The sequence below is a fragment of the Lipomyces doorenjongii genome (genome assembly GCF_038497915.1).
Source record: "Lipomyces doorenjongii strain NRRL Y-27504 unplaced genomic scaffold V1508scaffold_66, whole genome shotgun sequence".
Taxonomy (NCBI): domain Eukaryota; kingdom Fungi; phylum Ascomycota; class Lipomycetes; order Lipomycetales; family Lipomycetaceae; genus Lipomyces; species Lipomyces doorenjongii.
In genome coordinates, this window is record NW_027118133.1 from 68,640 (window position 1) to 79,540 (window position 10,901).

At 43.7% G+C, this 10,901-nt stretch overlaps 4 protein-coding genes and 1 non-coding gene across 5 annotated transcripts; 2 read left to right on the plus strand and 3 right to left on the minus strand.

The window, feature by feature from the left end:
* Positions 1–197: 197 nt before the first annotated feature.
* On the minus strand, positions 198–1,540 carry V1508DRAFT_424285 (SGF29 tudor-like domain-containing protein). The gene is made up of 5 exons (XM_066941270.1): positions 1,152–1,540; positions 1,013–1,094; positions 814–963; positions 620–754; positions 198–565 (listed from the first exon to the last, which is right to left on the minus strand). Exons 1-5 carry the CDS (start codon positions 1,432–1,434, stop codon positions 280–282), a joined length of 936 nt encoding a protein of 311 aa, XP_066793586.1. The 5' UTR covers positions 1,435–1,540; the 3' UTR covers positions 198–279.
* Positions 1,541–1,619: 79 nt separating this feature from the next.
* Positions 1,620–2,466, plus strand: V1508DRAFT_256306 (uncharacterized protein). Its single transcript, XM_066936416.1, has 2 exons — positions 1,620–1,806; positions 1,867–2,466. Exons 1-2 carry the CDS (start codon positions 1,804–1,806, stop codon positions 2,338–2,340), a joined length of 477 nt encoding a protein of 158 aa, XP_066793587.1. The 5' UTR covers positions 1,620–1,803; the 3' UTR covers positions 2,341–2,466.
* A 312-nt stretch (positions 2,467–2,778) lies between these two features.
* Positions 2,779–2,861, minus strand: V1508DRAFT_t86. The gene has a single exon. It is a non-coding gene; the product is annotated as a tRNA-Leu (tRNA).
* A 131-nt stretch (positions 2,862–2,992) lies between these two features.
* On the plus strand, positions 2,993–4,784 carry V1508DRAFT_424289 (uncharacterized protein). The gene is made up of 2 exons (XM_066941271.1): positions 2,993–3,631; positions 3,683–4,784. The coding sequence occupies exons 1-2, from the start codon at positions 3,437–3,439 to the stop codon at positions 4,604–4,606; spliced, it is 1,119 nt and encodes a 372-aa protein (XP_066793588.1). The 5' UTR covers positions 2,993–3,436; the 3' UTR covers positions 4,607–4,784.
* Positions 4,785–4,804: 20 nt separating this feature from the next.
* On the minus strand, positions 4,805–10,059 carry V1508DRAFT_451349 (uncharacterized protein; the record flags this gene model as incomplete). The annotated part of the gene is made up of 13 exons (XM_066942502.1): positions 4,805–4,944; positions 4,996–5,283; positions 5,340–5,621; positions 5,671–6,026; positions 6,079–6,221; positions 6,286–6,799; positions 6,856–6,955; positions 7,014–8,746; positions 8,797–9,017; positions 9,073–9,373; positions 9,423–9,630; positions 9,678–9,813; positions 9,867–10,059. The coding sequence occupies 13 exons, from the start codon at positions 10,057–10,059 to the stop codon at positions 4,842–4,844; spliced, it is 4,578 nt and encodes a 1,525-aa protein (XP_066793589.1). The 3' UTR covers positions 4,805–4,841.
* Between the last annotated feature and the right edge of the window lie 842 nt (positions 10,060–10,901).

Here is a 10,901-nt window from a genome sequence, read left to right on the forward strand (position 1 = left end):
AGATTAAAGCCAGAACTGGAAGAGCTGGAAACTAATCATGACATTATTCGCCAGCAATCGAGCGAAGTAGTAGTTCCGAATGGTGTGCAGGTGCGCGAGTTTACGACGGACCTCGAACGTGGGATGAAGATCGATGAGCAGAGGAAACGACGAATTTGAATAACTCTGCTGTATGCGTTTAATTGTTTGCAAACAGATACTCATTAATTCTACTGTATTACGCCAGGAATTAAGTATTTTCGATTGTAACCTAAATATCTTTTTTCAGTGACCTCTCATTCACTTCGGCATCTCCAGAACCAGGCGTCTCTCAACTTCAGTCTCTTTGCCAACTTCCTCTTCACCCTCGAATTTGAGCCGACAGGTACCATCACGTTTCGTGCCCATAACCTCAGCTTTGTAGAACGTCGTTGTCTCGGGATACCGGGCAAGCACTTTAGTACCTATTGGATACACAGGCAAATCGGTCGACAATTCCGGAATAACTATAATATCTTTTGGTCCAGCCTTATACGATTGACCAGGATTATTGTTTTCGTCCGGTTCGGGATCTTGGACCTCAAATCTTACGTCGGTGGTTAGAATGAGAATAAATGAAAACTCTCCGAGTATCGCATACCTAATTTTATTTCCTTCACCCATGACTTTGGTGATTTCGCACTGAATCCACTCAACTTCAGCACCTTTCTGCTTCTTCAGCCGGAATGCCACCTGGGCTCCTATTGATGGTACATCCACTGGTGCGGCAGACCCGCTATTGCGTGTAGCGTTAGTGACGGATTCTGACTTCAACTAAAGAAATGTCCAGCCTACCTTCGTGCTTTTTTAAAGTTCTTTGACGTCTCCACAAGCGGAGTTTCGTCCGCTTTCCGTTTCTTGCGCTTGTTTTCTGTTATCACAGTTTCTGTAGCCTGCCGTAATGCCGTAAGAATTGACACATCTTCACTTGCTTGATCCAGAATTCTAACTCCGATTAACAGCAGTCGCTAGATGCAATTGATTGCTAGCTTACTTTTTCTCAGATTGCGCATAGTCAAGTTGTTTCTGGGATAATTCCTTCAGTTGATCTAGCTTGGCCAAAAGTACTCGCGGATCTGCCGTTATAAATTAATTCAACAATTCCCTGCTGCATGCCGACATCATTGTCTCACCTTCATGGTCCTCAATCTTAATCCCTATTCCCTCTCCCTCCTCACTGCCATCATCGACAATATCTTCGCCGTCGTTTTCAAGCCCACTCCCGCTCCGTCTGGCACCGTCTAATTTTGAAATCGCGATCTTCGCGTTCTCGTTCAACGCTGCAAATTCTGGCAATTTCCGCAACTCGGTGCATATTTTGTTCCACACTTCAGGTTCACCAGAAGAATCTATGCCGCCGGCCTGGCTGGACGGGAACTGCGATGACGCCGGCCTACTGCGTATCCTGGTCGACATTATGGAGCTACTTAAATATCAGGTGCTAAATCCAAGGAGGAGACCAACCTGACCTTAATTATTTTTGGGTTTTCCTCGCAAGCGACAATGGTGAACTAACATTAGCTGGCAATTATTGTTATTATCGACGTGTGTGAACATCACTGTCAATAGCTGGGTCCCTAACCCTGTGGGTTTCTGGGGCAGGTGCTCGTCCAAAGGACCTACTGCCAGAAAACAAAGAACTACAAAGAGGATTAAGAACTAGTCGATTATGAACCACGCGTCAAACACATCTCCGGTTTGAATCATTGTGGGGTTACTACCAGTGTCACGTATTGAACAAGCTTGATTGTGTTATATAGGAATTATCCTACATTGACTATCACAATGGTAAGTGGAACGTATCAGTATGTTCAACATCCCTGGTTGCTGATTATCAAGCGTTTCTAGCCTCGAGCAAGTTCGATACCATGCACTATTAAAATCAAGAATAGAACACAGACTGTCATGTTATTATTGCCAGAAAACAATACATTCTCAGATCTCAAGATACAGCTATTAAAAGCCATTAAGGATACGTGGGTCAACGAGTCATCTGCAGCTAGCACCCAGGAAGATATAAGCATCCCGAAACCGTCGTTCGATACAATTCATGACACGGCTGATCCAGACAAAAATGGAGTCCAGGCTGACGAAGATGACGAAGATGCAATAGTGCTTGGCTTGGACGAAATCCACGTTGCGTCGCCGCTGAACAAGACAGATTTATCCAAAGGATGGAAAGAGATCAGTGATGACAATGCAAGCAGTATCATTGGTTCGCTTGGAATCAGTGATGGAAGTGTTCTAGCGTACAGATTAGGCGACAAGGAAAGTGAATTTAGTGTCCAGTGCCCTTCACTTGATGACGAAAATGGCCCTTGATTGACCAGCAATGTCGATGCGTTAAGCGTTGTTTACGGAACTTGCAAACTGAGTAGTTTTTTCAGTCTGGGATTGCATATATTTTTTGTATATTATCAATTAATCATACGGGCATGATGCCAGTAGGCCTTCGCGAAACTCAAGTTTAAATTAGTCAATTGGTGGTATTTGTATGCATTTGCTCCATCAACTGCTGCAGGTGTTTATTATTATTATTAAGCTGTACCTTACCGGACACATAGTATCGGCAATATGCGGCAATGGACTCGTGCAGAGTTAAGTTGGAGTAACGCTGATCTCCTTCATTTCTATACAGAGAACAATTTAGTCATCCATATGCACGCTCCAGCCTGCGTTGCCCACCATACTGCATGTATGAGAAAGCCGATTCATATATCTGGCATAAAAAGAGAAAGGTGCAAAAAAAATAACGAACAATGACAACCCTGGGATTCGAACCCAGGCCTCCGAAGAGATGAGAACCTTAATCTCACGCCTTAGACCAACTCGGCCAGATTGCCTGTTGAATATACAGCAAAACTTTGAGTGTAGTCTTTGCCAAAAATAAACCACGTGAACATTCTGCCGTAGCCGGTTAAAACAATCACACTTGAAACCCGTGTAAAATACATAGTAGCAAAAAACCGTTGAAGTCCAGTTTAAGTTACAGCTATTTATAATAATATATCTTGAAAACCAGGAGTGTCAACTCAAAAATCTGCTATTAATGTTTTGCCATTTTGCCGGACCGATATTTGAAGGAGGAGCTGCGTGCATTAACGATCGTATGCAGCCAGCGAAAGAAATGTCGGGCTCTCCCAAATAAAAGTAAAATCCAAGAAAACATATTACGTTAATCGCACTGTGGGACGCTGATCTGAGCTTCTATTGCCTTTCGCGGCGGATATCGAGCAGTGTGGTAACGCTGTATCTTTGTTGCGGCTGAGGTCAAGGAGATGACAGTTTACCGAAAATCTCGAGACGTGCATAATCACATCGCAACCGGGATTCAGAAGCACCCATTCGAGTTGCCTTACATCTTAAGATTGGCGGGTAGTTTTAGACCTTTCACGGATCAAATTGATGTACCGGAACCATGAATACAGCAGCGTCCACTAATCGTGATACGGCACCATCTCCATTATTTCGAGTGCAACCAGATACGTTGCTCCGGCTTAAGAACTTACAGGACCCACCGCGGCAAGAAGTCCGACGGCGAGGGAGAGATGACACTAAGCCGGTTGCCGCAGGAACTGTCAGGGCTTATACCTCTAAGCAGCAGGAATGGAGGGTGTGTTGATTCTCAGATATATTAGCCCAGTCTGAGCTGACGAGTTTGCAGGCGTTTTGTGACGAGAAGAAATATGACGACCGGTATCTTGTGTACGAGGATAAGTTAATGGTATTCTTGATGAATTGTGTTCTTAATCGGACAGCGAAGCGTCAAAAACGCATCGAAAGCGATGAGTCCACCGCGATGGAAAACGAGTCAAGGAAGCGCAACGAAATGATCTCGTCAGAGCCGTCAAAACTTTCCAAGAACACAGTCAAGGCGTATGTCAGTGCCATTGTCAATCTATACGAAGAACAACGAGCGAGTGGCATAAATTTACACACTCACCCTCGTGGCGAGACTCTAAAGGCATTACTGGATTCACTCGCGGAGAATGAAGAGCCTGAACATCGACGCCGGAAATCAGAAAAATCAACTACACCTCCGGCCCAACGTCAACTTGATATCCACCAAATGCCCCAAGGTCTCGATCATGTCGACGACATTGTGGATAGTCGAAATTACGAGATGGCTCGGGTACTTGACCATTCCACAGCACCGGATCACGAAGTACTGCTAGGTTCACCAATCCCGAATGGCATTGAAGTACAACCAGCAACAGACCCACAGTTAATATCTGATATTCCAAAGTTGCCTCCCAAGAAACGACCATCAAGAAGAAAAAGCACGCTGTCGACATCAAAAGATTATCTGCACCAAGTCGCTCCAGAACTATATGAGCAAATGTCGAGCTTAATGCGCTCCGTGCAATCGCTAGAAATGTCATTAACAAGTACAATTCGTGATCAGGCGTTACAAATATCACAGTTGAAACATCAAATCGAGATTTTGACCACAGACGCAGGCAGAGATTCTGGAAACCATGTCATTGGCCATCCTTCTAGTGGGGCATCTGACGTGAATGCCTTCGCTCACATGCATCATACGGGCCAATTCGGAACCCCCACATCTTCGACAAATGCGTTCCGATAACTTTAAACAAAGAAAATTACGGTATAGGTGTTACTTGTTTGATTTTGGAATTCTACAGACCTGCCTTTCTTTCTTAATTTATTTACTATATAGGTTGGTAGGTGTTCGTACTTGTATTCTAGGGATAATGTTTCTAATACTGTTGTACAAAATTATCGACGTACTCATTGCACCTCAATTTGGCTGGGAATCGTTGGGCAACGCGAAAACGTAGAGCAGAAAATAAACGCGAACCCTAACCATCTCTATAAAACTTCTTGAATATTAAATGTAGTAGTAGGTTCGTATTGAGAATCGCCATGTCGTCAAATAATTTTAGATACTGTTGATTATTATACCTTAAAATGTTAGCACATTACCCACATTACTGACAGTTAATATCAACGTACTGCTTGTCCAGGAGCTCATCCAACGTAAGCTCCGCGCTACCCGCAGGCAGCGCTATTGAGCCCTGTGATGCCTCAACAAAGAATATTCCGACCTGATCTGACGATATCGTGAAATTTATCTTGTCATATTGCTTATCGCTGAAACCAACAAGCTCAGTAAGTACACTCTTCTCAAAGAGCTTCGATGCAGAGTACTTAAATGATCCGAATTTAGGCACGCGCCCCGTCTTCTGCAACTCTCGCATATGGAAGTACTGTTTTGTAAATGGCAAAACGACTTTGCGTTTTCTAATAAATCCTTAGAACACTCTGCCTGTCATGAACTCGCGACCAAATCAGCATACCCTTTCTTGGCCTGCAATGTTGACATTGCCTGTTCTATATAATCATTATAACTTCGAAGTTGCGTCCTTAAATACTGTTCTTTTTCTGCCAAGTGACCGAGCGTCTGCGTTACACTTTCAAGTTCCTTCTGCCGACGAACACGCCGATTTCTCTTCGTTCGGATATCAGTCGCAATGGAGTTGAGCAAATCCTGGAAATAATTTTTGCGTGTAATTTTACCGAGAGTTTCAAGCTGAATGACCTTCTCAAGGGCTATAACCTTGAGATCTCGGTACGATAATCTAGAGGCCGTCAGTAACAAACGCACTACTACAAGATAACTTAACGTACCGGCTCAGATCGCCCAAGGAATTATCCGAAGAGTAAGACGTTGTAGCTGATTTAGATTCACGTTCCTCGGCAAGCAGCACACTATACTTTCGCTCATCTTCGTCTGTAACTTGTTTGATCAGAATCTCAAGGAGGTTGCTGCCTGTCTGCACACGAATGACGTAGAGTAAACAACGCTTGGCCTCTACCATAAGTGAGCTGATTTCGGATTCCGGATCTTCCACTCGTATGAATCCAGGATTTAGATCAAGCTTCACCTCTGTTAAACGAGAAATGTTGAGAATTTCGTTCGAGTTGCTAGGAAGAGGTCCCAACTCCTTAACCGCATCCCTCAGCGGATCGGATTGGTCAGGGGCCTGCAAGTCAATTGTTAGATTCGGGCAGATATACCAAAAACGTGTTCGTTACCATAAACTCTAGATACTTGATCAAAATCGAATGCAGAAAATGGATGTCCGTCATCTTCAGGTACAAACTAGGCCTTTTAGTGGCGGTCAAGTCGTCGAACTCGTCAAGATCAAAATTAATTTCCGGATCGGGCACTTGTATTACTGTATAAATTGTCAGCAATGAGACGTAAGCTGAGAACAGCTGAATCACATGAGTATGGCTTACTTTCGCGAACAGTTTCTCTCATATCCGTAATATATGCCGTAAGGTTCACATTAAGCGGCTGCAAAAACACATACTCCTCGGTAAATAGTTTACCGGTGGACACTTGCGTAATTATTCTACCCAGCTGACTGAGATTCTTTTTCTGCAATTGAGTAAGAGGATGGTTATGAATTCCAATCATGTCAGGAGCGATAATAGCAGCGTTTATGTATCGATAATATAAAACATTTCCAATCGCACTGAGAAGTCTATCTTCTGTTTCTGACGGGAAAGATTTCTGCAAGCCAGTAAACAACTCACGACCAAGATATCTGATTCCGTAAGGCATACTATCAACATTTTGACTGAGCTTCTTAATAAACTGCACCACAAAACCTCGGAGGCACTGAAGGTTTTTAATATAAATTGCGCGTGTCTCCGGATCTCGAATAGCTATATCTACCACAACATTATGATCCCTTGTGCTGCGTTTGCCAGTCACTAGTTCCTCATTGTTAATTGACGCGTGATAAATCTAAATGGGTAAGCATCTCACTCAATACACAACCATTTTCACTTCTGATGTCATACCGTTAGTGGATCACTTTCCAAGTCCATATCCTCTTCCCTGACAATTGATTTTACTAGGGGCCCTACCAATTCGCATAAATACTGTCTCTCAGTGGGTCCCCTAGGCGACATTAGTCACATCAAATATATTCCACATTCATCCTCTCTACTGTGCTTACCTTGTGTATGAAGTGAGCAGCCGCGTCCACATATAGTTGCTCTTGACAAATTCTTGTATTGAATCTGTCAGTTCGAGGGTTTCACAAATAGATTGCGCAATCAGCTTCAGTAAATAGAATTCCTCCCTCCGATTTTGAGCATATCCGAACAATGACATAATACAGCTTTCCGCGGACTTCATGTCCATTTCAGTCACTCTCATTTCCTTAATTCCATTGAATAAACGACATAAATATGTCGGCTGAGTTTGCAACACAAAGAACAAGCCTTGGTAAAGTTCAAGACGGCGCCTGGATGTCTTGTTTAATGACTTCAAGTCAAACGGATCGTTTGTACTGCTAGACCAGCTCGTTGGCATAGCCCGATGCTGATGCTTGATAACTTCATCTAATGTGATCTTGTTTTTGAGAAGCAGGGCTATCTTAACGTCTAGCTGATCAATAAACTGTTCCAGCTGCTCATTTCTGTGTACTTCATCCACAACCTGTTTTCGCAATTTCTCGAACTCTACTTCCTCTTCGAAGTCAAGGTCACTGTCCGTGAGTAGATGTATAAAATTCTTGACTGTCGCTAGAGGCGGATTTTTTCCTGACGTCAATGCCTTGTATGCTCGTGATTGCTGCTTTGCCCGGATAATACTCTGAATCTTAATGACTTGGCCCATATTGTGCTCGAAGTGCTTCCTTCGCTCATTATATTTCCTCCGGACAATAGCTCCCCTAGTCAGTGTCTGAAGCTCTAATAACGAGCGTGCTTCTGCTTCTAGATCGCACTCAAATGTTCGATAGTCAACTCGTAACTGTGCACCCCGAATCAACGACTGAAGTTCGACTGTAGCATTCGTATGCTTGCTTAGCCGGCCAATTAGCGCGAAATATTGATCCCGTACCAGACTTCCTCGTATGAGGGACTGCAGAGGTATAACTATAATATCCTCTGTCTCGTCCACGGATCGGAGATCGTAATAATACTGAAACCGGCCACGGACTCCACGAATATGGCTTTGCAGAAAGAGAATATTATTGACACATTCCGATAGGAGATCCTGTTGAGCATTGACCCGATCCCGCACTAAAGCCCCTCGGCATTCAGATTGCAGAAGTACCAGCTCGTCCAGGGATCCTTGCATATCTGCAATAAGTTTATAGATCTTCCCTCTTGTAAGTATACCTCGGATATACGATTGCAGTAGTGGCATCCTTTCACCAAATTCTATGAGGCCAAAGTGATCAGCTGTTATAGTCACACGCAAAAGTGAGCCCCGTATTCTGGCCCTCAGGTCATCAAGGAGAGGAATGGCCAACTGAAATTCAGCTTTAACTCTACATGATTTCTTTCGATATGTAGAACCGCGTATAATACCCTGTAATTCGCGAACCCAAATTATTGTACTGTTGTTGTGAAGGTCGATCATTGTCATGTCAAGCCGTCTTCTGAGAAGACAGCCTCGAACACATGCCTGAAGATCTGAGATGTTAGTTTCCATACTAGTGATAGCAGCTGTATCTATTTTGTTGCGGGCATCAAATAAAAAACGCCTAGCAAAGCTTTGAAGTTTGACGATTGAGTGTTGTTCTCTTTTCAAAAGACAATTTGCGGCTTCGATCTGTTTTCGGACAACGGTTCCTCTGATTCTAGACTGCACATCCACGAGAAAAGTTTTATCTCTAATCTCATCAAGTTTCCGCGCGAGTCTTTCCTGAACCAAAAACCGTCTAACGTATGTTTGCAGCTAAGCTTCATTAGTTACAGTCATCTATGCGAAATCGCGTCGATACTAACAGCCATGGCAAATGCGTTTTGTTCTTGTCTACCAGATAGTCGTCGATAAATATTTCGAGCGCATCGGCCCCGGATGCGCGCTTGTAGATCTACGATCACCGGTTCGAATCCTTCCAAATCTTCCGAAAGTGACCGTAGTACAGATCGCTTGACTGCGCCGCGAATAGCAGATTGAAGTAATATAATACTACAGACTGAGTCGGTGAGCTCGTCGTCAACCCCTACATCTGTTAACGGCTCGCAATTCATAATACTCATTCACTCCTTATCACCTACTCTCCCCCTCGCTTTCCTGCGAAATCCTGAACGATGAAATAACTCGTTGAGAATTCGGTATGTCGGATTCGTCAAAGTGTCGAATGACGGCCTTAAAGTTAGGCAAACTAAGTCCAGCAGCATCGAGTCCTCGTTGAGTATTGCGAATCTCATCGTCGGTGAATTCCAGTTTCCCTACGAGGTCACCGATTTCTGGCGCTAACCCATTTGATGACAATATGTAACTTAGAGCGTGAATGCAGTAGATCACCTTCGGAATATTCTTCTTGTCGTACAGATCGGTAAATTCAAACCGGAATAGCTAATAGCATATTAATAGCCGTTGTCTACGTCACTGGGGAGGGACAGACCTCTGGCATTTCAACTTCATCCAAAAATTTAAAAATTATATGAATATTATTTGAGTGTAACCATTGGAGTTTCGGAGCACGGAAGATCTTCCTGACTAGCTGCGGAGCGAACACCTTGGCTAACTGCGCAAGGATAACGCCATCTCGCAAAGCTTCTTCAAGCTCAACGACAGCAGGAATGCGTTCACCGATGCACGCTTCAATCCATCTGAGTGAGTGTTAGATCTATCAATTCATGTATATTAATAAACATACTCTTTAGCTTCACCAATGTGGCACAGGTATTCGTAGGCTTGCAGCGCCTTGCGTTGCTTGTCCATCCAATCTCTAGACATACTAGTTGCAGTCTCCGCGTCTCTTGTCTTCTGAAGACGGATCCGACCATGCAAGCCTAATAAATAATTACACTTGCCCTCAATATGCATCGCAATCAATACCACTCACCAGCAACATCTTCCGCTTCTGACGTGACACCAGCAATCGTAAGCTCGTCCGCTAGATTGCGAAAGTGATCGACGCTGCTCGACTGCGACTTCAAGACGGACAGATCATTACTATCTTTTAATCGACGAAGACCAGTCCTACTCGGACTTGAATTTATGTGAGATGACGTTATGGGCGTTAGTGGCCCTGACATCCCGATTATTTGGGGCTGCTAAGGATCATTGTTACTTACTGAATTGGACTTTGCAAAACAGAAACATACCCACATAGACGTGAGAATGCAAGACAAATTTCGTAATCAGTCAGGTTGCAAGTTCGTCAAATGTGTGCGTAGGACCGGTCAAGTCGACGGTGTAGTTGCGCAGTCGATAACGACTCCGACGCGGAGCGATGTGGTTTCTGGGCGATTGTAAACAATCAACAGACGCTAACCCGTTACAACCCTAACCCAAGGAATGTTGGCCTTGGCGTAGCACCCTAAACCGAAGGATACCTCCACAATCGAGTTTAATTGGCTGTCCGCGAGGTATGAACGCACCGGTCCAACGCTACTAATTCCCGTGACATATAGATGATAAAGAGTGACAGGAGAAATACTTGCCCAATTATTTTAAAGATGTTATTACTGAGTCGATTAGTTATATTTTAAATCATATTTTGACTCAGATAGATGCAGGATTATGGGGCACAATATTGATTCGACCCACCCATATGTTGCCTACCTGTCGAGTCCTCATTCTTAGTATGATAAATATTGATATGAACATTCATTCAAAATATCGAAACTCTAAGGCCCTGCACCATTCAAAAAAGTGCCACTTTTTCGACCGCGACTTTTTCGCTCAAGTAGGTTTAGCTACCTTCCTAATTTAGCACGATAAAGTGCCAAAAAGTGCGACTTTTTCGACCTCAATCAAGTGCGAAAAAGTGTAACTTTTTCGCTAAAATAGGCATAGCTTATCATTCAAATAGGTATGGCTTCACTAGTAATCAAAACCTACTTTTACAACGATATCCTCTCCTCTTCACCCCCAC

Coding starts and splice junctions, on each gene's coding strand:
- V1508DRAFT_424285 (XM_066941270.1), bottom strand. CDS start 1,434: ATGTCGACCAGGATACGCAGTAGGCCGGCGTCATCGCAGTTCCCGTCC. Junction 1,095..1,151: donor TAAGATTGAGGACCATGAAG/GTGAGACAATGA, acceptor TTATAACGGCAG/ATCCGCGAGTACTTTTGGCC. Junction 964..1,012: donor TATGCGCAATCTGAGAAAAA/GTAAGCTAGCAA, acceptor AATCGGAGTTAG/AATTCTGGATCAAGCAAGTG.
- V1508DRAFT_424289 (XM_066941271.1), top strand. CDS start 3,437: ATGAATACAGCAGCGTCCACTAATCGTGATACGGCACCATCTCCATTA. Junction 3,632..3,682: donor CTAAGCAGCAGGAATGGAGG/GTGTGTTGATTC, acceptor ACGAGTTTGCAG/GCGTTTTGTGACGAGAAGAA.